Raw genomic sequence first — 26429 nt, 5'->3', positions numbered from 1 at the left:
TGAGTGTTACAGGGCTACTCAGAACGTGTAAAGGAGAGCAGGACAAACAACCAGGCACCCTTATGGCCTCCACTGATGGAGCAGCCTCAAGTATGACATAATGATACTCCCTCACAATTCAAAACAAGAAGGGGTTTGGTGAGATTTTGGTTTCCCTCACCTCTTCATGAATGCACAGTGCATGGCCTGTAGAGATGTGAAGACTTAAGGAGGAGCTGTTCCTGCCCTGTTCCAGGTGTGAGTAGGAAAGGTCACACTAAGATGCTTTGGAATGTGCAGGGAAACCTGTACCAGTCTGAGGCTTCCCTGACCAACTTTTCCAGCAGAGAAACCTGGATCTTAAATTTTAGCCAGAAGTTAGTCTTCAGGTGATAGCATATTGGAGTATTTAGAATGCAGCTATAGTAAAGGGTAGCTCCAGAGACAAGGAAATGAACCTTTAACGTTGGGACCTTTACATCCCTTGCAACTAGTTTTACTGTTTGCCATGGGAGAGCTACTTTGGCTGGTACCTTGAGCAAAGGGAAACACAGCAGGCACCTCAAATACATCTGTATAGTTTGAGTTGAGGTTAGAGCTAAATCTAAGAGGCTAAGAGGCTTTTGTCATTATTCCAGTGCAAAAGGAACCTCTGATCTGAGTCACAGAAAATGTGAAGGATCCTGGCATCATTGAATAAAAACCCTAAATATGATTTATCTTAGCTTCTCTAAGCCAACAGTACCTTACCTAAGCTGTCACATGCTTCTGAAGTGTATCCAAATCTTATATGCCCTCCTAAGTCCACCCTTAGTAATCTCAGTAAAATATTAATTTTCAAAGCTGCTGTCATACAAAAAGCTGAAAGTACCAGTGAAGTGTATTGATTTTTAAAGGTGAAAACTGAGTCTTGAGGGAGTCTGGCTAGCCCAGAGGGCTGTGTAATGCACTGGTGAGCCTGACAGCCATTGCTGTCTCCAGAAGAGAATGGTGGCTCATGGCTGTAGAATGTTCCTCACTCCTGGCACACTTTCAGGGAGTACAAGCCTCGACCTGTAGAGTTTTCTGGACATTCATCTCAAAGGGAACAGGCACTTGAAAATCATTGCGATTCGGGGCTAAACACCTTCAGTTCTTGATACTTAGATCTTTTTTTTGTTTGTTTGTTTTAGAGGGTTTTCTGTTGCTGAAAATCTCTCTTTAAGAGCCTTAATAAAGATGGATAGCAATTTAAGAACTGCATAAAGGAAAATATGTTTTCATCATTGAAAGAATTGATTTACATTTTTCGAGATAGAAAATGTATTTCAAATTCAATGATTGCTTCTCTTGCTTAGTATGTTTAAGCAACATCAACAAAGCTAAGAAAAAAATGCAGGAGTGATTCCCCAAAGTGTCTTTGAAAATACCATCTTTTTCTGCTCTGAATACTGCAGAACCTTCTCAGAACAACTTTTTAATTAAAACAACAAAATGTGCTACTCACCACAGAACTGAAGTGGCCTCCTTTTGCCTTCTAAATGGGAATTATGATTTCAGCTCCTTCATCACCACTTCTACTAAGCAAGAATCAAAAGCAATCAAGTCTGAAAGACCATAGGAATCTCAGATTAATACAATCAGCCTGCCAGTAGGGAGTAGTCTTCTTTTTTTTCTTTTTTTTTTCTTTTTTTTTTTTTTTAATAAAAATAGCAAATAATAATGCCAAGTAGGTCCTTTTATTTTATTTTTTAAATTTTTACTGCAACTTGCTTCATACCATTAAATGCTTGGAAGAAAGATACAGTAACTGCAGCTATTATGGTTAAACTTTAGATGAATGTACTTGTCAGAATATAAATGAAATCCTATATCACTTTGCTCATTTTGTTTTGTTTTCCCCATCCTAAATGAAATTACACAGAATTAAATTTTTGAAGCATGACCATTGCACAGAGAATTATTCAGCTAAGATCTGGCCACCTGCAAGAGGTTCTCTCCTTCCTCCCCTCCCCTTAAGCTTGTTATTTATTGTCTCTGTTACTAATTAGGTTTCCTGACTTAAACTTAGTTTGCAGATGATGGATTTTAAAGAATATTGTAAGGGACAGGACATCAAGGTCAATATTTGAAATTGGCAGAGAAGTAACCTTCAGAGGGCTCAAGCTCTGTGATAGCCCAGGACAGGGAGAGGCTGTGAGCTGAGTGGACAGTCTTGTTAGTGGCTTTTGTTGGTTTTTTTTTTTAAGTTTTTTGAGGGTTTTCTGGGGGTTTTTGGTGGTGGTTTTCTTCTTTTTTTTTTTTTTTTTTTTTTTTTCATCCTTAAATCACACCATGCAGCAAATGGCACTTCGGGTAGTGACACCATAGTTATGAAAGTTAAAAGCCTTACTCATTAAAAGCAGCAGCTGGTATGTGAAGGCTTCCCTAGGCATCTGGGAAATGCTTCCAGGGTGGAAAACCAATATATTTTCTTACAGTCTAAAGGTAAACTGACAAGGAGCACAAGGGAGAGGGAAGCAGGATAAGCATTCTAGATAAATATTAACTGCTTTATTGCTCACTGAGAATTTAGAAAGGATCTTTGCAGGGCTGAATGGAGAAGAGTAATAATTGGATCCATAGCTAATTCTGCAGCAGTAAGGTGCAGTAACAGCTAATCTTTCATATGTATAAAATGGAAAATTCCACTTCAGTCCAGTTCTGGTGCTAGATCTACTTTAAAGAGCTATTTTCTCCTCCATTAGACCTAATGACTTCATTACAGTCTCTTGCAATGTAAGGCACTGCTTGGAGCAAATAGGATGATTGGAGTACAGTCCTCCACTGGTTTCATGGTTCAGGGCACCCTCTCAGGAGCAGAGTTTCACCATTTGGCCTGTGGGGGCTAGGAAGCATAAGGGGAGTGTTCTCTGAGGATGAGCCCAGGGTGAAAGAGCAAAAACTATTTTAGACTGCATGTACTTTTGGTGGAGTCTCTCTTTCCTAGAAATCTGAGCTGTTTGTTCAAACAGACAGTTTCCTTCCCTGACAGTTTCCTTCCCTCACTGATGTGGTGGTGTCAGAATTTCTCTTCTTTGACTTCTACAGTACTTTTCCTTTTGACATGACAAACTGAGGCTCTAACTTGTGATCAGCCCAGAACTGCTCAGGGAGTTGGACTAGATGATCATTGTAGGTCCCTTCCAACAGAAATAATGTATTTTATTGTATTGGATTCTATTTTATTCTACTCTATTCTAGATCCAGGGTGCCATGTCCAGGGCTGGGAATCTGTGATGATTGTTGCTGGAGGCTTTTTTTCAGCATCAGCTGCTGTCACAAAGATACACAAACTCTTGGCTAGATTTCCAAAGGCTTCTGTAAGACTTCTTCCTATGAAATGCACGTGACTGGGACTAGGGCTTTGAGAATCTGCCCTAAGAAATCTACTAAGTTGTAATAGTTATGACTCATTCATATACAAAGCTATAGCCAGGATGACAATCTGAAACAAACTTGGAATCACCATTCAGCTGGTTTACAGAATATTCCATTAACTCATGCAGTACCGACAGAACAACCCATGTATTTCAGGGGGGTTTTGCTCCATACTTGCTTGTGATATCTTGGTATTTATCTATGCAAAGTCTCTATTTTTCACACTGAGATTAAGTGGACGGAATCACTCATTTCAATCACTCTTACATTAGTAATAATCCAGCTCTCCCCAGCAGGTTGATTAGGTACCCTGGATAAGACAGCTGTAGGATCTGCTGTGACAGGAGAGACTGACTGCTGAAACACTGCTGTCCATGGAGCAGTGGCATTTTCATTTGGGAAATGTCAGCAGTAGGTGAGATGGAAAGGATGTGTTTGAGAGCTTAGAAGCTAATGATGGGACACGCTTCTTGCTAAGAGAAAGCAGAGGACTTGGAGTAATTGTTGCTGTTTTTATTCCAAGTCACTGCTCTTTATTGGATTAGCCAAGCTAAAATCCCCTCTAAATTAATGCTCAGGAACAAAACATATGTAATTAAAGAAATAATATTTACGTAATTAAATTTGTTTGTCCTCAAATTATCTGATCTCCTCTGCTGTCACAGAGAGTCATATTTAAAAATGTGCAAACTTTGATACTACATTCAATTCCAGCATATACAGCTTTAAGTTGGCACTGAAGTACTGAAACAACCATTTAATGCTTTTGTGAGGCAAACTACATAAGGGACTTGTATAGATCTACTCTGTAATATACAAATAGGGAAAAAACAGTTTCATCTGTGGTATTCATTGAGATACAGTGATTACTCTGACTTTAGTAATTGTCAGCAGCCAAATGACCTTCATGGGAATGCCCTGGGATAGGACAAGGAGAAGAGAGGTCTGACTTCCATCTTCTTGGTCCAAGACTAGCACCAGTCTTAGACAAAGCATCCGTGCCTCAACTCCTTTGTCATAGTGCACGGGAGGTAAGACTGGCCTCCCTCAGAGCAATTTTATGAAAATTAGGTTTTTATTTGTAAAGCCCTCTGAGGACTGTCAAAGGAACTTGCCCACCCCCTTGCCTCCGTGTAAAGATCTGTGCACAAAAGATGGTTCAAAAGGAATTTGAAGACCCCAATAGGTGGAGATCTGAGGTAGCTATGGGGTCTCAATGGGTCAGTGGAGGAAATTCCATATGGACCAGTAAGCAAAACAAATGAAGCCAAACCAAGCATCTGTTTGGCAGTTTTTAGTAGATTCCAGTATTTCTAGAGAAGATAATACCCATTTAACAAAGAGATAAATTTTTTCTGGATGAGATACCTGACTTTGAGGGCAAGTCAAATCAAATGAAAAAGTAGATTCACTCACATATCAAATGGGGCAAAGGTATTTAATTTATTGAACCTCTACATATTGCATCATGTTTTGAAATTTAGAAGTGAACTTATAGTCTAGATTGAATCTGACTGTACTTCATGCCAAAAAAGACTGATTATAGCCTAAGAAGGCCAGTTTGGTATGTTTTCATAACAATATTTTGTTAATAGGCAGCCAAATGCCAAACGGAAGTTAATTGAAGCAACAGTCAGGGAAGACATGAAGTTTGGCTGGGAAGTCCTTAATGAGCAAAATACTAATTGTGCATCACTGTCAGTGATAAAGACTCATAAACATTTCTGGGCTGTAATATTTCTTGCTCTTATGAATAAAAGAGATGTTCTTAAATTTAAACAAAGGGGAAAATTGGGAAAGAAAGGTCTTAGTAATAAAAAGGCAGAAAGAGGAAGCATGACAGGCTGTGGGAATAGTTTGCATTTTCTCTAGAGAGATGGTTTTCAGTGTTCTGAACATCCAAACTTCTTCACTCCTTCAAAGGTTTGAAATGCAGTTACCAACCACCCCAAAAGACCAAAAAGATGGAACTTTGCAGTCACCAGACCAAAATCCAGTGCTATTGTTCAGCAGTCATCAGCAGTGATAACAGCTTTGGGTTGGGCAATGGAGTGGGTTCAAAGCATGAGGGATGGCAGAATCTGGCCCATAAAGGCAATCCAGTCTGCATTTATTCTCCAGATATGTAAGAAAATTGGGTTTTTTTGGGAAAAAATATTGCTGCTTAGAAAAGTAAATGTTTTAATTTCTTTACTTTTGATGAGGTGTTTTAGTTAAAGGTTAAGGCTTATATAAAATTCTGACCCTGCAGAAAATATTTTCTCATCAGATCCAATTTCTACTCAATTTTCCTCAGCAGAACAACTTCAGGCCTTGCATGGCAGAGGAGTGACACCTATTAAGCTTCAGTGGCAGGAAGCCATTAGCTTAGCAGAGATGTCGCAGGGCACCTTGCTTGCAGGCATGTGTGCAGAGTAACAATTCCGAGACAATCAGGTAAAGTCCAAAACAGGCAACTTCTTGATCAATGAAAAAACACACTCAGAAAATTAAATTGCTAAAAGTCAAGCTTGGTCATTCATCTTCTACAGAGCGTGATGGAGTAGGAAAAGCAATAGAAAAGAAGCTCTCTGGCCTCTGAAGGCCTGCTCTGCAGGATTTCCTGCTAAGTGCCCTCTGTGCCAGCTCTTGCAGGTGCGTGAGTCTGTGTTGGAACAATTTAATTACAGTGGTGGAGATGCTGTGCACTTCAGCTGGAGGAAGCTCTGGGCTGGATGCAAGCACTTTCCGCTCCTGATCCTGACAGAGAGGCTAAAGGGACCCTATGCAATGCACCCACTTTTCCTGCCATGACTAGAATCTCCAAGCTTTTAATCTCAGAAACTTCTGGGGGGGAGGCAAGGAGCTGAAAAGGCAGCAAAGCCTTTTGAGGTCTGACATGGTGATGGAGGGGACAGAGTGGCACTCAAGCAGTCTGCTGGCCTGCCTGCTCCTCAGCTCGCCCTCCCTCTTTCTGGGATGAGGGTGTGTGACACTGGTGCTCGGTGTGGGCTGACCTCGCTTGCCTGCTTGCTGCACTGTGAGTGTGGTGTGGAACACCCATCCTGAAGGACAGCTGCTTGTCTCCTTAGTGTCACAGAAAGTCAGTGTCCACTGGCTTTGGTGGTGGCTCTACAGGATGGAGAAGAGGGATGATGGATGTGCTCTTCAAATATATGAATGTTTATACAAAATACAGACACATGTATTTTGCACATGAGGTATTGCAAGGGAAGGGAGTCAGGGCACATAAGGTCCTCCTACAAATGTGTACCTACTTGTACTCTGGCATGAAAATGGGGCTGTTACTTTTAGTGCTTATTCACTCAATGCCAGCTAAGGTACCTCTGTACATGCTGCACTCAGGGCACAGATGTGTCTTCACTCTCTAACTTAATGTTTTTCAACACACAGGATCCTTGGGAGCCCATGGAATACTTTTTGGGAAGCTGTGAAAGCTGATGAAAACAAGCAAGCTTGTATATACCTGCAGCAATCCTTGTGTTTGCTGTTTCTAGAGGAGGCTTTCTGCAAACAGGACTGACTGGCTATCACCTCCTTTGGGTTGTCTCTTGGATGTCTGCTGGGGGTCTGGCTTTGTTTGTTGTGTCCACGTCTTATGAGAAGAACATGACAGAATGGGGATTTACATAACAGCAAATGTTTCCCTGCTTAAAAAAAAAAATTCAAAAGGAAGGTTCGTTTGGATTGAAACCAATTGTTAAGGGAGGAATAAAGGAAGTTGTTTACAAAGTGTGGGTCACTGGTTGACAAGAGAGGGGGAAATAGAATTTATATAATAGGTCACATAGGTCACACTGTTCAAATTTCAGATTGTGACTGTTCAGAGAAAAATTTTATCAGCAAACCGTTTGCAGAAGGCTATCCAGATATTGGGGTTTGTTTGGATAAGAAATAATGAGAAATCTTGCATGAAGGATTAACGATCCTAAATGAAGAAACAATGTCAAGTCAGAACATCAGCTGCTCAACTAATTAGCTTAATGGATTTGGCTCTCTAGAGAAAAAGTGGTTCTGCATCATTTTTCCTTGTGGTTTTTTGCTTGTTTGTCTTGCTGTTGTTTGATTCTTTTTAATTCCACATTTAAGCAGTGTTAATTTTGATCTGATTTTTTCTAATTCTATGTTGTCTCAATACCTCAAAACTTCTGTAGACAATTTTCATATACAACAAAAAACCAAGCCCTGCTGGCATTAGACCATAAGACACAGTTTGAGTTTTATGCCTGTTTGGGCAGTGGAAGCCAAAAAGGCTTTGCCAATTTTGCTGGATATATTCACATTTTGACCTTGCTTTGCTATGAAACTGATAAATATAGCAAAATTGGTTTTCACATCTTCAGGGTAGATAATTTTCTGATTGAAATGCTTCTCTGAGGCATGTTCTTTTTTGTTTTATGAACTTTCTCTCCCAGCTAGAAAGAAAAATAGAAACCTTCCTGTTCTATCTGGTTTGGACAAGCAAATCAAGAAGGGATGCAGATGTTTAGAGTGGTTACAAGAAAATGCCAGCATATATGTTCTCTTTATCTTTAGGAAAGTTAGGAAAAAATACACAGCCTTTGAACTGTGTCATCCATTGAAAAAGAAATGCATTTCATCCAAAAGGAAAAAATGCCAAGGAAAAAAGCAGCAAAAAGAGGCAGTAATTTCCACCACAGACGGTGACTGAATAAGGCAAGTAGTCAGGTGATGTCAGAAGAGCAAAACAAGAATCAAGCAGTGAAACACAGCAGAGCAGATGAGAAGAGGAGGGCAGTACATCTAGTACTGCAGCGTGGAGATCCCCTATTTACAGAACATTAATCAGGCAGTGATTGATTTTTAAGGAAAGGCTGGGTACTGTGGATAAAGGAGCATTACTATAATAATGCAGATAAACTGGCGCCCTGGAACTTGTCTGGAGAAGTGTTCTGTGTTTGCCTAAATAATGGAGATAAGGTAATAAAAAGCTCTGGGATGCTGGAAGCATCCTTGGGCTGCAGGCGGAGGGCACAGGGCTGTGCAGGAGCAACCACAGCCACGTGGACAGGGAGAGGGAATGGGGCAGATGCAGGCTCAGAACAGCACCACTTTTTCTTTCCTGACAGTTAGGTGAAAGGAAAAAAAAGTATCTTTCCTTTCAATAAAATTGAAGATCCTTTCCTCCAGTGGGAGGTGACTTTACAAGGTGAAGTTAGCAGCTCATTTCTATGAATGGAGCAGATTTATAGCAGTTGTTCTATTTTGAATGAAGTAGCACAATTCTATGGGAGGGAGAGAATGAAGCATGAAATATTAGTGGTGCAAGACTGTGCACTATTTCTGTTCTTTGCTGACAATCAGAAATTGATAAGTTACCCATAAGACAGTTCTTTCTTTCATTACCTTAGGGCTTTTTTGTGAAGAAAAAATTGCTATAAACCACCTATAAAACATGCAAAGTGAAAAAAAAAAACCCACTCAGAATCAACCAATAAAGAATCAAAATATTGAACAAAAGAGAAAAGGGAAATGAGAACTAAATTTTGAAGTGTGGTTTCAGTTCTGTTGCCTCAATCTTTTGAATTTAATGACTGGAAATCAGACAAATAACTTTTTGCCAAGTTTATCCTTTCCTACAACACCCACTGCCAGTAAACGTAAGGTACATGTTCCAATGGGACCTAAGGGGCTCTGCCTGAGCAGTCACATTTGCCTTCAGGGAGGTGGTTGCTGCATATGGAAATAATTAGTGCCTTGGGGAACTGGAAAAAAAATGTCCTCTGACTCCAGCAAATGCTCTTTGTGGGCCCTGCATCAATGTCTCCAAATTAGTTGTCTCAGTTTACCTCAACTTGGAGACTCTATGCACCAATGCTGGCTAAGATAGTGAGCAGTCATACTCTGTGACCCATGAGGGCTAGTGCAAAGTCAGCAGGAGATGGTTTGTCTGTTACCTCTTTCACCCACATGGTCCAGGGAGAAACAAAGGCTTTGGTGTTTCACAGATTTCACAGGATATCTAGAGCTAGGTCCCTCCCTCTGTCCAAAGCCTTAAAGTGCAAGCTAAATCCAGAAAATATTTATGCTTAAAACAAACAAACAAAGAAACAAACAAAATGAAGTCCTCTGTTGTATGATACCCATGTAGGCAATGAGCAAACAAACAAAATGGTGGCATGAGCTGCAGTGCTGTGTCTGGAGATGAATATCTGGGTACCTGCAGTCCATCAGAGCCCGACATCATCCGCAGCCTCTTGTGCCACTAGGTAAGGACAGAAGAGCACATCTCTACAGCCTCACACAGGTACCCACAGCCTGCTAGCTGTCATGGGGAAAAGCTCCTATCACAATCCCTAATTCCATACAGCTGGCAATGTCTCCTGAGGCACTGTTGGTTTGTGGATGCTGGTGGTGTCCATCGGGGTGCTCTTACATTTAAGAGAGAGGTTTTACGTTTGGCCTGAAATTGTGGCACTTAGCTAAAAATCTGTCTTGTTGGGTTCTTTTGAATGACGGAGATGAAGAAGGAGCACCTTCCATTAATTCAACACCTTCTGAATGACAGGAAAAAACCGAATGCTTTCCTTTACCAGGCTAGTTTCCGATTCAAAGACCCAGTAGCCTGATTCCTTTGTTCTATTTCCTTTGTTCCTTTTATTCAGTAAAACTGATGCCCTGAAAGTTGTTCCAAGAATGCACAGGCTGGCCTAGTGCTTACCACTCACAATCAGTCCAGAGAGGAAGACATGATCTGCACCATGGGTTTCATCAAAACAAGACAACTTTTCCCTCCAGTGCTTTTCCAGAGCTGTGACTTTCTCTAAGGATGGCTCCACGCAGCACAAGGGGCTGTGAGGCTGAGCCAGAGCAGTAAGGTGGAGAGTGCTGAGGGATGCTCATTGCTCAGCTCTGTTGAGTCAAATATTCAAATAAAAAAAATATAAGCATCCACTGAGAAAATCACATTTAATTAGAAGGGAATAAAATGAACATGCAGAATAAAAAGGAGACCAGAACTGTTGCAGAAAGGAAGTTGAAGTAATCCATCTGAGAATTATCTGAATGATTATTATTAATAACATTGAACACTTATGTAGCATTTTTTGGGTCAAGTTCATTGCTGCAAGTCATCACAACAAATGTGGAATGTAGGTTATTCTTCAGCATCCAAATGTCATGTCTAATGGATATTAGTTTAGTTATCACTACCATATGATAAGGGGGCCAATTCTGTCTTTGTTATTGAAGGGCTTTCCCTTCTAGCCTGCAAATATTAATCTCACCACTTGTGTATCATCTGCGTCTGTTTCCTGCCACATTAAGTATGGAATAAAATGTACAGAACCTAATATGGAATAACTGTTTTCATCTCCAGTACAGTTTTAAAATATATTCCTTTATGCAAAAGGATATTATAGACAACTATTTTATACTTTGGTTTTAACAAACATTATGTTCCCTACTCAAGCCCCAGAACTCTGTGAACAGCACTCACTCTCTTTAGTCTGGAAAGCCTGAATATGAACCCACCCACAGTCAAAGTATTACACCAGCCAGGTCCATGGGAAACCAGGCACTCATATAATTACACTTAGTGCACCACCCTGTAAACCCACGAACCACAGAACTCTGCTTCCCCTCCTCACCTCTTCAGGTCTGGCAGCTTCAGCAGATCCTTCGTCATTAGCAGCCACGATCATCTGCTGGGCACTGCACTTTCTGCAACACCTTTGATAGTTAGAATTCCCCTCAGCTGGTGATCTATTTCATTCACACACACTATTTGCAGTCCATTGTCTTAATTCAGTTACAGTTGAAAATTAATACAGGTCAAAGCAAGATTTTACATAATGATTGTTTTCCAGACACACTCTGGAGACTGATGAATAATCTGACAAAGTATCCTGAAGCAGATCTCATATAGATGTATAGACAAGTTTGTGTAAGCAGGAGACCAGTTAACAGGTTGGAAAAACAATTGTGAAACAGCTATTTAAAAAAAAAATCTGTTCGTGCTACAAATAGCATCGACAAGATCATTCCTGGAATAAAGGTATATTTTCCTGGTTTAAATGTGCTTGAGAGTTTGAAATGTTTGGGAAAAGGTGGGTTGGTAGCTAGTATATTTTATATCTATTTTTTGTTTGTTTTCTTTTTATTTTTTTATTTCTGCTGATTAAATGCAAGTCAAGGCAGAAAATCCCTGAAAACACAAAACCAAACTGAGTGCTGATTGTTTTTAAGCTTTCCTAAGCTGATGGAGTGTCATGTTGTTTTCAGCTGCTCAGTTCCCTTGGAGAAAGGGCACGTCTGTGCAGTGTGTGCTGAATTCAGGTGACGCTGACAGACTGCAGTGTCAGAAGGGTCGAGTTGGCTTTTGGGGCAGCTCTGGTCATTTCTGTTGACAGCGTGTGACCAGCCAAGTTGGGCAGACGTGCAGCTCCATGCCCTGAGGCGAGCTGGCTTGAAGGGCGTTCCTTCTTTGCTCATGCTTCTGAGCTCCTTCCCCTCATATGAGAAACTGCTCAAAACAGGAGGAAAAACTGATTTGAAGGGGGTGTCCCATGGCTGCTGCACTAACCTAAAAAATAATAAGGATTGTAGGGAGAGGGGCTTCATGCTTTAATATATTTGCAGCCTGCATTTCTGTGTTCACTTCAACAATGAAGTATTGGCCTTGCCAGTAAGCTGGGCTGGGACCTTGGGCTCCTCTCCCATATGCTCTCCAGACCCCCCTGAGGTCCCAGTTTGGGTTTCTGTCTCCAGAAAGAGTAGCTGAACCTCCGAGCAGCCATGAGCCCACAGCTGCTGGAAAAGCTTGTGCTGTGTGTGTTGCTACTGGCTGGGAGTGAGGGGAAGCGCCGTGGGCTCTTTGGTTGTCCCCTCCAGTGGATGCCTCACCAGATTGTGCAAGTGACCTCAAAGGAATTGTCTGCCCGAGAATCATTGTTTTCAAAATAACATTCGTCTAGGCAGGCTGAACTAAATTGCATCCATGCACACACACACACACACACACACACACACATACACACAAAAAAGGTGTTTTCATCAAATTTCCTAAATCGTATACTTCCTAAATTCGTATAAACGCAAATTGTTTTGTATTAATTAATCGACTGTGTTTTCCAAAATAAAGTTGCATTTTCTCTACAAATATGTATGAATATGCCCAATTTTGGATGGACTGTTTGTACTCTGATTATTGATTATAATCACCTGATTTTACATTATTTTCCACTAAGATGGGTATCGAACATCATTGGACTGGATGCCACCTGCCCTGCCAAACTGCCTGAGTGCAGCTGCATCTGCCCTCTCAGCATCATTAAATCCAGACTCTGTCAGCCTTGTATTGTGTTACAGCAGTTGTCCCTGTGTGACCAAAGAGAATGGGGTTGTTCAGCCCCACCAGGCACAGGTACTTATTTCAGGGTAAGATGGGTTGCCATCTGGAGTTGCTATTTTTCTCCATTGAAAACAAGGTTCTGAAGAGCTTAGATACATTAAACACTACATTTTTTAGTTTGGTTAAACTTAGACAAGAGGAATCCTGCCTCAGGTTCTTGGGCTTCATAAGTCACAGGTGTTGAAAATAAACCTCTTCTCCCCTATAACAACCGACAGTGCACTATTATTGATATTTCTCAAGGTATTGACAGCAGAAGTGGAACCAATTCCGATCACATGGTGCTACACAGAGAATCTGTCACCGTGTTTAGACATCAGCCAGCACAGTAGAAATACCAAATGGGAATTCATCACAAGACTCATCTTGGTAAGTCAAAACTCTTTAGACTCTCTAAGGGAGTGTTGATTTTAGAGCATCGTTCAAATTTATGATTGATTCGTTTCCTGTTTGTACACTAAATAGCATTTCAGAAAAATCTTTTTTTTCCCCCTCAGAAATGATAAATTTTAATTCTAAAATTCCTTGGCTCCATCTGGTCCAAGATGGACCAACACAATTCCAACACAACTTTACAATTACAAAAATAAACTTCTGCTGCTTTTCCCCATGCCTATTGCTATGGAGTAGTTCTGCTGCTTTTAGTAGGGCCATTAAAGGTAGCATGTGACCTTGTGAACACCACACAGTCTGATGCTTGAGGTAAAGAACTGCTTGTTAAATTTTCCTTTTTTTCTTTTTTTTCTTCCTTGAATACAGTGTTGGCTCCGAAAAATCATAACCTGAAACCAGTGAGTCTCTTAAATGCACCTGAAAACTGAGTTAGGAGACCTGAATTCATATTTCAAGTGATGAGGCATGAGGAAAAAAAAATCCCTGAACCAAAAAACATAGCAGCCAAATCAGTAATTGCTGAGTTTGGTCCCATTCCTACCTTCCTATACAGCCTCAGTAAGTTCAGATATCCCCCTTCAGTACATAAAAAAAATTGGGGAAAATGATATACCTAGAGATATTTCCCACTTCCTTCTTACCCTCACTCCATAATTTTCCAAAGAAGAATCAAATTATAACAATTTTGCATCAGTGTTTGGGGCAGGGAGAAAAGGTTCCTTTAAAAGATGTCCTGAATAGTTTATGCTGCATTGTCATGGAAAACTGCAGATCCTTGCTGCTCATTTCTAGACAGGCAGTGTGTGTGTGTGCCTCTGTGCAGGAGGCAGGGAGCTGCAGGATTGTACCTCTGTCCATGCAGTGCCCAAGGTATCAGGAAAGAGGAGAACAGAGCAGATTCATGTGGTCATTCATCTGAGGGATGTCTCATGCTGAGGGTCTCTACCAGCATGTATGACCAACATCGCCTGTTTCAAGGTAAAATAATACCATGAGTGGAAAGTGCCTCTGTTTTATTTTTACTAAGTGGTTTTTCTTTTCTGCTAAGGCCTGTTTCTACAAAGATACCCAAAGATGAGAGCAGCAAACTTCCTTGTTGAGCACCAGTAATTTTAAACTAAATGTACAATGGTTTTGATATTCCAAAAGTATAGTTTTAAACAATTAATGAGCTGAATTGCTTAACTCTACCCCGACTTTATTCACACATATTGAATGGTTCCTGAACAATAATTAACTGATATTCAGTATCTTAATTTTAGTTAGAATGGTAGAGGTGGAGCAACCTCACCTCAGAGAGGCTCTTCAGTGGACTTTTTATCCAGGGTAAATGACCTCTGAAGAAGTGAAACCATGAGTTTCCAGAAGCTTGTAACTGGTGATGAAAGCATTGATCTTCTTGTCAAATTTAATCCCAACTACAAATACCCAAGGAAATAGAGATTCTTAGTAAAACAGTCAGAAGTTACTTCTAGGTTTTGTTTTCATATTTTCTTCCTCCAATATCATTCTTGGAAGCAACAGGACTGTTCTGCAACTCCTGGACAAATGCAAAGGTCAGCTTAAAGCAGAGTGTTAGCATGGAAAATTTCAGCACAACTGTTCACACCTTTGTAGGTTATAGGCACACTAAATGCTGGGTCTTCAAATAGAATGACTCAAGGAAAATTACCACTGCATCTGGCATCCACATGTGCTGTATGTACTTTTTGAGATTTTACTATCCAAACTTGGTCCTGCAAAATACTTAAAACGAAGATGGGGTAGGTGTGATACATTCCTGAGAAGTTTTACAGGCTCCAGAGATTTTCTGAGGGAGCATTGCAGGAACATTGGGGGCACATAGCCTGCCAGAAGACTTTTACTTGATGATTCCTGATGCTTTCATCACCTGCCTCTAAAAGTTACCAAAGGAATGACTTTGAACAATCCAGACCTGTGTCTGTCAAAGCTGTTTTGTCTGCCAGCCAGATGGTCAATAGGTGACGGCGACCTGCTGCTTCCAGGGCAGTTTCCTGGGAACAAGACAAATAGCACTTCTTCCCCTGGAGCCAGAGGTCACAAGAGACAATGCATTTAAGGTAAGCAAGGCTCTGAGACATCCTTGTTTGAAATTCCACCCAAAATTCTTGGGTTATTGTTATTATTATACCCAGTGTTTAACATCACTGAGCTATGGCCCAAGCAGCCAAGCAGCCAATATCTCCATTTGTGGGTAGAGCCATGCACCTCGTGTTATCCTGCAGGGATTCGGCTGCTGGTGGCCAGGGTGGGCAGGGTGAGCAGGGTCATGCCTTGCTGTGCATGAAACCGGCACAATGAGGGGCTTCCTGCTCTCCAGCTTCTCCCTGTCACCTGAGTGAGCCATGGGTCCAGACAGGACTTCTGCTGTGTACATTCAGAGCTGGGACCTTGGAACAGGGCGATGATTTCAGCTACCTCAGTGTGCCTGAGAGTGGGCACCCAGCTTTCATAAGCAGCTGTTAATGAAAATGCTCTCATTTTGCTCCTGAATGCCTGCCTGCCTTTCAGCTACCTCTGGTGAGGTGAGCAGATGGGTGATCAGGTGCATTTATGTTTTAATCCCTTGTTAAAAGGAAAACACAGGCTTTGAAATATTCTGTTTTAAGCAAATGGCTGCAAATAAGGTGTGAAGCCCACAGCCAGAATATGCCCCTCACTCTGCCCTTTGCACTTCTCTCACCCTCGTGGTACCTCCCGCACAGCCGCCTCCTCTCCCCCCCTTTATTTTTTTAATTTTCCAGTAGGCATATCAATTAGATGAGAGATTTTCCTTTTAAACATTGGGATTTTCACTCGGCCTGCTAAGGCTGTCAGGTCTCGTTTGCTGCTGAACAGTTCATGCTTTGGTGCTGGACAATGCATGAATGTTTAAATTGCCTGAAATGTCTAATTGAATTATCCTCAAATTACAAATCAAAATAGGGGAGGCTGTCTCTGGCTCACAGGCTCATTCACTGGGATGTGTCTGCCATGCTGCTGCTTTTCTTTATGTTTTCTTTTCTGCTTCCGACTAGGCCTGTGTTAAATGAAACTTAAATACTGAAAGCATTTCTGTTTGTGTGTGCAGGGGGAAGTGATGCCGAACGTAAAAGGAAATTTATTCACATTCCGGCCCTGAGTTCTTTTTGTGCTGCACAGAAATGTATTCATGAAATTTATATCAACGCATAGGAAAGGAAAACAGCCAGCTGCTATTTACAAAGAAACTTCCTTTCTCTTTCAGCCACAGTGATATATCATATAAAATACTTTCAGGTAGATACATATAAATACCATTTAACTATTTTTTAATGAGAATTCACAGATTAAGGACAACAACTGCCATAAAAAAGATTTGATATATTTAGCCAGCATGCATGATAAAATCAGCTTCCTAAAGCCTTGCCATAATACAACAAGGGAGAAATTTAAACCAGTAGGATTTTCTTCTCTAAGGAGGCAGAGCTGGGTCTCCATGCATCATGTCTGCCCTGTCCTGCACCCTCCCCAGCACCCCTGAAGGCTGATCAGGACTCTTCTCAGTGCAATAATGCTTCTTTCATGGATGTAATACTTTTTATAAAATTTTATAATACATGATACAGGGGGTTTAAGTACCTACATCCAGCCTCAACCATTTTGTTACTGAACCTTAACTTGTCCAATGACTGCTGAAACAAGGGCTCAGAGTGGGTGCTGGTGCTGCATACTGTGTCCAGCACTTGCACCATCCCTCCTCTCCCCAGAAAATACCCCTTGAGCGACTGCACATTTCATCAAGGCATTGGTGCCTCCCCCTGCAGCTCCCAGGACATCCCATGTGCTCTGTGTTTGCTGCTCAGGTAAGGAGCCTGTGCCAGGGCTCACACCTGGCTGCTCACACCCACGCGGGCTGGGCTGGCAGGACACTCAGTCTAATCAGGAGATCCCCGTGGGTGTATCAAACTGTGCCACGGCGCAAGAGAGAAGCAGCAGGACAAGAGTTTAAATGTTGCAGTGAGTGATTTTTTTTTTAACTAAAGCCAAAAGTAAAACAAGTTCAGAACATGCTGATTATCTTATTTATCTTGGTATAAATATTCTCCATATTTTTTTTCTGAATACTAAAAAACTTAGTTTCAGGCCACTTTCAAGGGCAACTTCTCTGTAAACTCATAATTAGAGAACTGTTTCTGCGCTATAAATATGGTTGAAGACATTGCAATTATGAAATAACCTTAAAGAAATGGCTTGATAAAATCTTTATTAATGGAAGATCAGCTCTGAAGGGATATTTTTGATAAGAAAGAAACTTATATTAAAATTAAAAATGTTAATACTCCAGTAATTGAAGACTAATATATACTGTAACTTCAGCTGCCAGTTGTTTTTTATTGTTTTCTTTTTTTTTTTAAACATTTGACTGCTTTGTGAGCAAAGATTATACCTGCATGAGTCAAGCATGCCCAAATAAAAGCATATTTCAGAAATGGAGAAAGTTCTGATTTGGAAATAATTGTACTGGGCATCTTTTAAAAAGATGTAGACCTTGGCAACACGTGCCCAGATGAGACCAGTGAAAAGCACTTCATGATTTTATATTACCAGTATTACAGAATATACATCTCTCTCATTATAATTTCTTGCCCCCTCTCCAAATGACATTAAACCCCAGTAATCTAATTTCTCTCTGGCTATCATAACACGGGTTCACAGTGATGGGATGGTGAAGGAAGAGCACATCAGGCAACGTCAGCCTCTTCAGCACAGCGAAGCTGCTGCACCTCATATTATTTAGCAAGGTTTTCAGCTGTGCTCAAGACATAACCCTGGTTTCAGGTTTGGAGCTCTTTCACTGTACTCTAGTCTAATCAGATTTGCATCCAATCCTCCCATTGCTTGTTGTGACCACCTCATGATCACTTAAGCAAGACAAGAGCTCAGCCAAACAGCAGTGAATTTGGGGCTGATAGTGTTAGTAGGACTTGAGGGACCACACCAGGGTGTGCCTTGCTCTCCAAAGTGACATTTTTCTTCCTCTGCAGACTGGAGGTAAGGATGTTGATCTAACAGTTTTTATGCCTGAAGCAGGGGTCAGTGCCTTCCAGAGGCGTTTCCTTTCTCAGTGGTCGCATAGAGATTTTAATGTGGAAGTTTTCTTCTGCAAAACCTGTCTAATATTTAAACCTGACGGATACTGTAGTCTATGGCATAATGGTTATTGCTGAAATTCATTAAACTGACCCCCAACCACTTAGCATCATAGACTCATAGAATTGTTCAGGTTGGAAAAGGCCTCTACGATCATCAAGTCCAAACACTTATCCAGCACCATCACATTCACCACTAAACCATGTCCCCTGGTGCCACATCTTTGTGTCTTATTTAAATAAGTCCAGGTTTACTGACTCTACCACTTCCCTGGGCAGCCTCTTCCAATGCTTGACAACTCTTTAAAGGTAGAAGTTTTTCCTAATATCTGATCTAAAATTCCCCCTAGTGCAACTTGAAGCCATCTCCTTTGTCCTATCACTTGTTATCAGTAGAAACTGACCTCCATCTTGCTAGAACCTCCTTTCAGATACTTGTAGAGACAGATAAGGTTTTCCCTGATCCTCTTTTTCTCCAAACTAAACATTCCCAGCTCCTTCAGCTGCTCCTCATAAGACTTGTGCTTCAGACCCTTCATGTTCCCACCATGCTAGATGATTACTGCTGCTCTGTCTTATTTAAGATTTTTTTCCAAACTGGGACATCAAATAATTCCTAAGGCACCAGCAAAAACTGTTAGGGAATAATGTCTTGGGAACTAAAGGCAACCAAAATTTAAATAAAATCCTCCCCTCCCATGGCAGGTGTTAGCTGACCTCACCAGGTACCTGGCAGTCCCTGAGGAATTACTTCAGCCTCCCGCTGTGGCTGGGGAAGGAGGAGCCCTGCTGTGAAGGAGGAGTGCAGGCTGTGGCAGCCCCTTGGCTTCAGAGAGCCTCACAGAGGCTGTGCTCTTCACCTGTAAAGCACAGAACTGGGAGGGGAATCCCAGCCAAAGCACCCAGGTTTGGCTACAGTGTGTCAGTGTCCATCTGTTGAAGGACTGCTCCATAAACTGCTATTGTTCTTGAGTGGAAAAGGAGGGTAAAACCCATCCAGGGAGTTAGAATATAAATTATCTCTTGAATATTGTGAACATTATCTCTTGTACCAAAATAAATAAAGATATGTAGTATTATGTGAAAGGTAAAGAAATCACTCTAAAACTAGAGTATGAAACTTGCAGCCCCTCAGCATGAGAGAAAGGGTTTAATGAGCTTTGGGGGGCTGCAGGAATGCATGACTGTAATCCTTTTGTTTATGCACCACCAGCAGTGCATATATCTGGGACAAGAACTGCAGGGTTAGGTGAGACAGAACCAGGACCTGTCTGGAAACACACACAAGCAGCAGCCATGAGCTCCTCCAGAACCACAACAGGAAGTGCTCAAGCATGTCTGGTAAATTTGGGTAACAAGAGAAGTGCCTGAAGAGGCACTACAGCCATTCCCCCATTCAATGCTCTCAGCTACATAGTCAACAGGACACAGCTAAGTTTTTACAAGTACATTTTTATTTAAAATAAAAATTAATTATGGTGCCTCTTTAAAATAGGGTACTGCACAATCTGTATATGCAACACAGTTTTTGGTACAGAACATACTTATTGAGCAATATCCTTAAATACTAAATATACATTAATGGCTTGTTTGAGAAACATGACAACATTAAGTCTGATATTCTTTTCTCTTTAGTCATTTAACCACTGATACAGATTTCCTATAAACAATATTTGTTTTCATCTGTACATGTGGTACACAGTCAAGAAGGCAGATCTTAGAATATTTACATTCATGCATTGATTTAAACACACTATTTTGCAGTTTAAAATAATATATTTTTGTTTGTACAGGTGCAGGGAGTATTGTAAATAGATATCTACCATAGGCCTGATTCTCCATTGCTTGGCAGCATCTATGGTCATGACCTGGTTGGAGCAAGTGCTGTGACCACACGGCACGCAAGACTGGACAATCAGGTCTCTGTATAGATATATATCAATATATTTATATTTTATACTTCGTAGAACTTTCCCCTTTCTTTCCATGTCTGTTTTTGCAGCATCTGTCCAAGGCAGAAATGCTTCCCTGGGCACACCGCTGTGTCAGGTGTGGGGCAGGAAGGGCAGCAGGGCTGGGGCTTCAGCTCCACCTTCCTGTCTTGTGAGGAACAAGGAAACTCAACACTTTGCAGCTCGGGCCCTTAAGGCGCATTCCCTGCTAGTGGTGATCCTTGAGAAGAGATTTGGAGCTGTTGCTCTTCCTCAGACTGAGGGCAGCAGTTTGCTGAGTTTGACTGGTGGTGGCCAGAGCACAGCAAGTACCTTCTGTGCCCAAACTGGCCACCTTCACACCTGCTGGGGATCTGACTAATTTGTGAATGGAGCTAGGCAGGTGCTTTCTACCCCTAATATTTTAGTGGCTAAAAAGGAACTCAAAATGCTTGTCAAGATGCATTTTGGGTTGCCAGTTCCCCAGATCCAGGATCACTGCTGAGTGAAGTGTATCTGGCCTATTCCTTTCCCTCTGCATTTAATTATAGCACAATTAGGAAGCACAGAAGCCTCTCTTATATAAGCTTTGCAAGTAGTCTGTAGAGTATTAAACACAACCTTGAATCCTATCAGCAAGCCTCAGAAATCACTCCTCAGTGACATCCCCTGTCTAGCCTCCCTTTTCTGAAGAGTTACATCTGATTCCAGTACTTTCCCTGGTGCCTTTCTCAAGATCACTTTGGTGCAATGTTGCCAATTGTACTTGGGCAGGAAGCTAAAGGCAAAACTACCCATGCAAGATTCCCCACGTCTCCCTGCCATGCTGCGATGGGAGGGCTGAGAGCAAAGGGTCTGGGCAAGCAGAAGAGCAGCTCTCAGCCCTTCTGCTGCTGCTTTTCTGTGGCCAATGCATTACAAAAGCACATGAGGAATGTTTGCTCAAGAACTATTATGGCAATTACGTACCTGATACATTTGTCAGCGTGTTGCATATAACGATAGTGTATATCCACCTAGCAAATAAGCTATGTGTACTTCTCTCAAAATGCTGCTGCAGAGCTGGTACCTACTTTTATTGTGATTATACAGACGGGTAAACTGAGGCACAGAGAGGCAAAATTACTTGCTAGTAAACAGCAGATCAGTGGCAGAGTTGGAAATAGATCCTAGGCAGCATTTGCTGTGTCTTGCAATGCCTCTCCACTCTCCAAGAGTTTTTAAAGTTTATGTTCTCCTGAAGAGTCTTTATGGGGCCTGGGCTGGGTTTGCTTGTAGGTTGTGTCATGCACCAGGGTCTTCTCTAGTGAGGACATTTTACTGCTGATATAACTGAAAATCAGACAGTTTAGTGACCATCTCTTTTTTGCAAAAACAGACATATTTTGATGGACATAATGACCTACAAATCCTTTTTGTGATTTTGACCTTACAGAACATGCCTTTAAAGCTGTATTAGGAAACAAATAAATTGACAACCTTTAGGAAAAAGTGCTAATCCTGAGCCCATATTATGCTAAACTTATCTGCATTCATACTTTATACTCTCAGATGAACATGCAACCAGTCTCAAACTATGCCACGTTTCCACATTTAGGCTGAAACAACTGGAGTAAAAAAAAGAAAGGCAAACATAGGTAACTACACCAAAATAAATGTTAAAAATATTCTAGAAATATACTTGCAATATTTTTTATTATAGTATTTAGGGGCTAAGTGCTTTAGGCAATCAACATTTGGGATACTAGACTCAAATTGTAAATTCTGTAATTTTAATCCCACTTTGGATCTAAGAATATATCACTGTGTCTTGCACACAGTATTAATGTGGCGGGAATGATCACACTCATGGGCAAAGGGTTACTTGCCTCCTTTCACTTTTGCAATTGCATTCACTTCCCAAAAAACTCTAACTTTAAAAAATAATTTTATGCAGTTAAAGTTCTACATAGCGATGACAGACTAAAAAGCTAAATGAATAACTACATAAATTTCTCAAGAGCAATATATAGCAGCATTTCATTTTATAATTGAAAAGGTACTTATATTTACATACACCTTATTGTTTGATAGGTAATTGAAAAACTGCAGATGGGCCTGAGCTGAGACTGCTGATTTGAACATTCCAGAGCTTTGTTTTGGGAAGATCTGTAGAACATCGTCTTCCTCCACCATCACGCCAAATTCTGCATCCCAGGAATAGATTACCCACAGGCTGGAATGTGCTCAAAATCCAGGTCTGCAGTTCAGGCACATCCTTATACAAAACTGAAAGTATTGGTGTGTTGCAGTACTGAGGGACAACACAGCTGGGGGCAGCCAGGTCCCGGAGTGAGACTGCATCGGTGCCTGGGAGTTACCCACAGACGTGGAGACCGAGTGGTACCAAAGTTTTATGTCTAGACAAGATGCCAGGGTGTAAATTTGTCTTTGACTGCATCACTACTTTCAGCACAGAGGTAAATGGAGACATACACGTGGAGATATGACACAAAGGAAGTTTTCAGGAGGTAGGGAAAGACCAGCATCTCAATTTGTCTCATCACCTTTATCCTAAGGGCTACTTACTGAGTCTGACCTGAGATCCTGTGTGAAATGAATTTGGGTAGCTTCAGCTTTACTTTAAATAGTCTGCAATCCATGTCATGGAAAGTATACTGAACTGTACACTGAACTTGGCACCACTGTCAGCCTCAGCTAAGGAGAGGCAGAGACCGAGGTCATGTGGGCACAACCAGCTACCAGACCCTCAAAAGTGGTCCTACAAGCCAGACCTGCAATGTCCTAAGTGCATCAGTTCAGGAGACTTAACACTTTGAGGGAACAAGACTAACCAGTGAATGAAGAGAATTTCAAAGGGCTGCTAGTCCTTTCAACGCAATCCTGCCCAAACACTCACACCAAGATGTAAAGAGCATCTTTCCTGTAAAAGTTTCCCTGGGGAATCACTGTGACGCAAACACAGAGAAACATGGAATTTCACAAACATTTTTAAAGATAAAATAAAAGTGTGGTGCAAAAAAGGAGACTGATTATGAAGTAATAATGTTTAAAGCACATCTTAATAACATCTCTTTCAATAGCAATGCTAATTGCTAAAATCTTACACTTTGATTTCTTCTGTCTGAAAAGCCTTCAGCCATGAAAACTGCATAGTCACCAGACCACAGATAAATAGCCTGGGAGAAGTCACAATTTCAGGCCCATTTTGCTTGATTGCTTAACAGAAACCTTTGTTCCCTTTTTAATAACAAAACAGTAAGAATGAAAAGAACAAAGCATCAGCGTATGAAACAGCGCAGGCTGGAGAAGCACATAGGTGACACCTCTTACCGTTTAGAGGGAGACACCTCTCATTTAGAGGAAGACACCTCCCTCTGACCCATCTGTGATAAACTACTGCCACTCTGGCAGATCACCCTCTCCTCAGAAGATTTTTCTGACACTCAATTCAAACATAAAAGTAGGGAAAGAGAGGAAGAAGAAGAAGAAGAAGCAGGAGGCATCGCAACGTGGCTTTCATGGGATGCAGCATGCAGTGCTTAGGCCGTTGTGAGGCCTTTTCTCTGGGCAGCCCAGGTGGGTGAGTTTATCCTCCCTTGGAGTAGCAGCAAGCCTGGAGAGCAGCCTGTTTTTCTCTTCTGGATCACCGATGCGCGCGCTATTTCTGAAATGAAGTCCTTGGCCACAGAGCTCCCTTCGTTGCCTCATTTCACCCACCTTGCATACTCTGTGTGTGTGCTTTGAAAGTTTACCACCTCCTGCGCCTTGGCGGGGTTTCGGGGATTATACGACCGCATTGTTATCAACTGTTTTGTTGTTCTGGGAGGAGGTCATTGCATATTCCGACCGACTGGTTCCGTTCTCTTCTTTTCTCATTGGTTTCCTTGGGTGATCCCAGGTTTGGTGACGTACAGGCAGGGAAGGGAGAGAAGAAAGAACAGAGATCAGCATCTTCTTTGTCAATACAGATTGAAAGTGAGGACATGTAAGGTACATCATAATACTGAACTGTCTATTTTTCCCTTTCTGAACACAGGCCAAAGCAGCAGCTAATTTTGTCAAGCATCATAGTCCACCTGGAAGGTGACAGGTCTGATCCTAAGGTGTCATGATGTGCTTTTGGTGTCCCCATGCTAGTCTGTTAATGGACACAGGTGTCCCTGGCCCATGAGATGAAGGCTGCTGGAAGGAATGTCCTCCACTGCCACCTTCATCTCCAGAACACAGGCTGGGATGCTGGGCTGGGTGCTGGGCTGGGCTCTGCCTTGGGGCAGTCATGATCCTTCTCCTCAAAGTGTCATATCATTCAAACTGGGATGATGACCAGTTGTGTCCACCAAGGACCCAAGTCCCTCACTGGTCATCAGAACACCACTGTGTTCAGTCACAAGGAGTGGACTCATCTGACCAGTGCACATATGTACACCTGTGGTGACCACCCCAGACAATCTCCACAGCCAGTGGGAAAAAATATGTACTTATAAAACATGATTCAGTACAGCTTAAAGTGGACACCCAAAAGATGTCAGATGCTCTGTGCCCAAGGCATTTGTGTTTCCCTGTGCTGTCAGTAAAGGCAGGCTAGTCTGCTAGCGCAGATACAGGTGTCTGTGTTCTAGGTGTCTGAGCTAGTGACTGAAACATGGTGCCTGCTGTGACCTACCAGACTTCCAGCACCATCACCTTCTTGTTTTGTTTAGTGGCTACTCCTACTATTTGCTAACACAGTCCAGGATCACGTGTTAATTCTGAGAAAATGCAAGAAATTCTCAACAAGTGCAGGAAGCTATCAAGCATCTGTACATCACAGAGCAAAACAATTTATTTAGGATTTTATAGTTACTCTGAAAAGAGAGACCTGAGCTGAAGTCCTGTAACAGACCATGCTCTATCTTGTAACTGCCCCCCACAACTTCCTTTCTCAAAAGTGGCTTAACTTGAAGCTCTAAACATAGTAGGAGGAAAAAAGCTTTGTACTTTCCACATAGATATTTCAGACATGAGTGTCTTGAGTTTAAGGTGTTGCTGAGGGCAAAAAGAGGACCAGATACATGGATTACAACAGTCAGTTTGTGCTATTTTTCTTGTCAGTGTTTAACAAAACAAACAGAAATTAGCAAAAAATTGTTAATTATATTTAATTTCAGCGAAGTATTAATGAAAGATTTATGGAGAATGAGTACAGGTAGGTAAATTTATTTGCTTGTAATCTCAAAGAAAATACTTCTGATTGTGATATTTTGTGTCTGTTTACATGGTAAGAGTTAAGCTTGTTAATATTAGTCATGATTGCAGCTATTAGAGAATGGAAATGGAAGGGGAGACTAAGAGTTAAGGAGACTAAGGGATTTGATGAACTGTTTTTCAGTGCTCAACATGCAGTGCCTGTCTGCATCTGAAACGAGGTCATGTGGGTCTTTCTTCTGTGACACTGAAGCACACATCCACCACAGCACATCCCTGACAGGAAGAATGGAGAATCTGATGGCAGTGCTTATTTTTTTTTTTCAGGGCAGGATAAATGGTGTGGCTGTCTAAACATCTTTGCTTCTTTCAAAAATTCTTTTGTTTTTCTTTTCTCCCAGTTCCAAACCTATCAATATTTAAAAAATGAAGACATTTTGGCCACTTCTACTTGCTTTTTTTTCTCCTATTTACTCCTTCTTTCTTTGGTCTCCTACGTTTCTGCACCTCTCCAGTTCCATTTTCTTTCCCTGTCTAGACTTCCTTGTCTTTCTTTATGTTAAAAAAATGTCTTCCTCTCATTTTAATCTACATTTTTTTGTTTTATAGTAGTGACTTTAAGATGCACTGCTTCAGTTGTCCTGAAATTTGCACTTTCCCCTCCCCAGGCTGGTGTCCCAGCACAGACCTGGGTGGATTGGAGGCTCTTCTCTGATTGTGAGAGCTCTCTGCAGACCCTGCTAGACAGGTTGCCAGGGATATCACACCACTGGCACTTGCACACAATGGAAGATTATTTTTTCAGAGCTTGCAAATAGGGGAATGGAGATTTTATCAAAGTTCTGGTTCTGCCTTATCAATTGTTCAGGGTTACTGCTAGCAAAACAGAGCACTTATTTTTTTGAGTCTCAATGAAAAGACTATTGTTAGATGCAAAAGTTCAAGCTTGGAGACTGTTCTGTTTAACTCCTTCTCTCAATTTGTTTTCAAATGCACAACAGGCAGGGATTTGGGGTGAGACTTGCCCCAGTTACA

At 41.4% G+C, this 26429-nt stretch overlaps 1 protein-coding gene and 1 long non-coding RNA gene across 4 annotated transcripts in view; one reads left to right on the top strand and one right to left on the bottom strand.

Annotated features, from left to right (window-relative positions):
• Positions 1-17: 17 nt before the first annotated feature.
• Positions 18-7020, top strand: LOC128789945 (uncharacterized). 3 transcript variants are annotated; one of them, XR_008431584.1, is made up of 5 exons: positions 18-90; positions 179-237; positions 5678-5814; positions 5910-6012; positions 6772-7020. It is a non-coding gene; the product is annotated as an uncharacterized LOC128789945 (long non-coding RNA). The 3 variants fall into 3 exon arrangements; XR_008431583.1 differs by having other exon boundaries at positions 47-237; XR_008431585.1 differs by having other exon boundaries at positions 47-237; positions 5675-5814.
• Positions 7021-19708: 12688 nt separating this feature from the next.
• PRIMA1 (proline rich membrane anchor 1) overlaps positions 19709-26429 on the bottom strand; it is a 49880-nt gene continuing 43159 nt past the window's right edge. Inside the window, exon 4 of the mRNA XM_053946805.1 lies at positions 19709-24093. Within this exon, the coding sequence (XP_053802780.1) occupies positions 23994-24093 (100 nt within the window). The 3' untranslated portion in view covers positions 19709-23993. The remainder of the gene's footprint in view (positions 24094-26429) is intronic.

The sequence above is a fragment of the Vidua chalybeata genome, chromosome 6 (assembly GCF_026979565.1).
Source record: "Vidua chalybeata isolate OUT-0048 chromosome 6, bVidCha1 merged haplotype, whole genome shotgun sequence".
NCBI lineage: Eukaryota > Metazoa > Chordata > Aves > Passeriformes > Viduidae > Vidua > Vidua chalybeata.
Note: the sequence above shows the minus strand (reverse complement) of the source record. Positions and strands in the feature narration are given on the sequence as shown.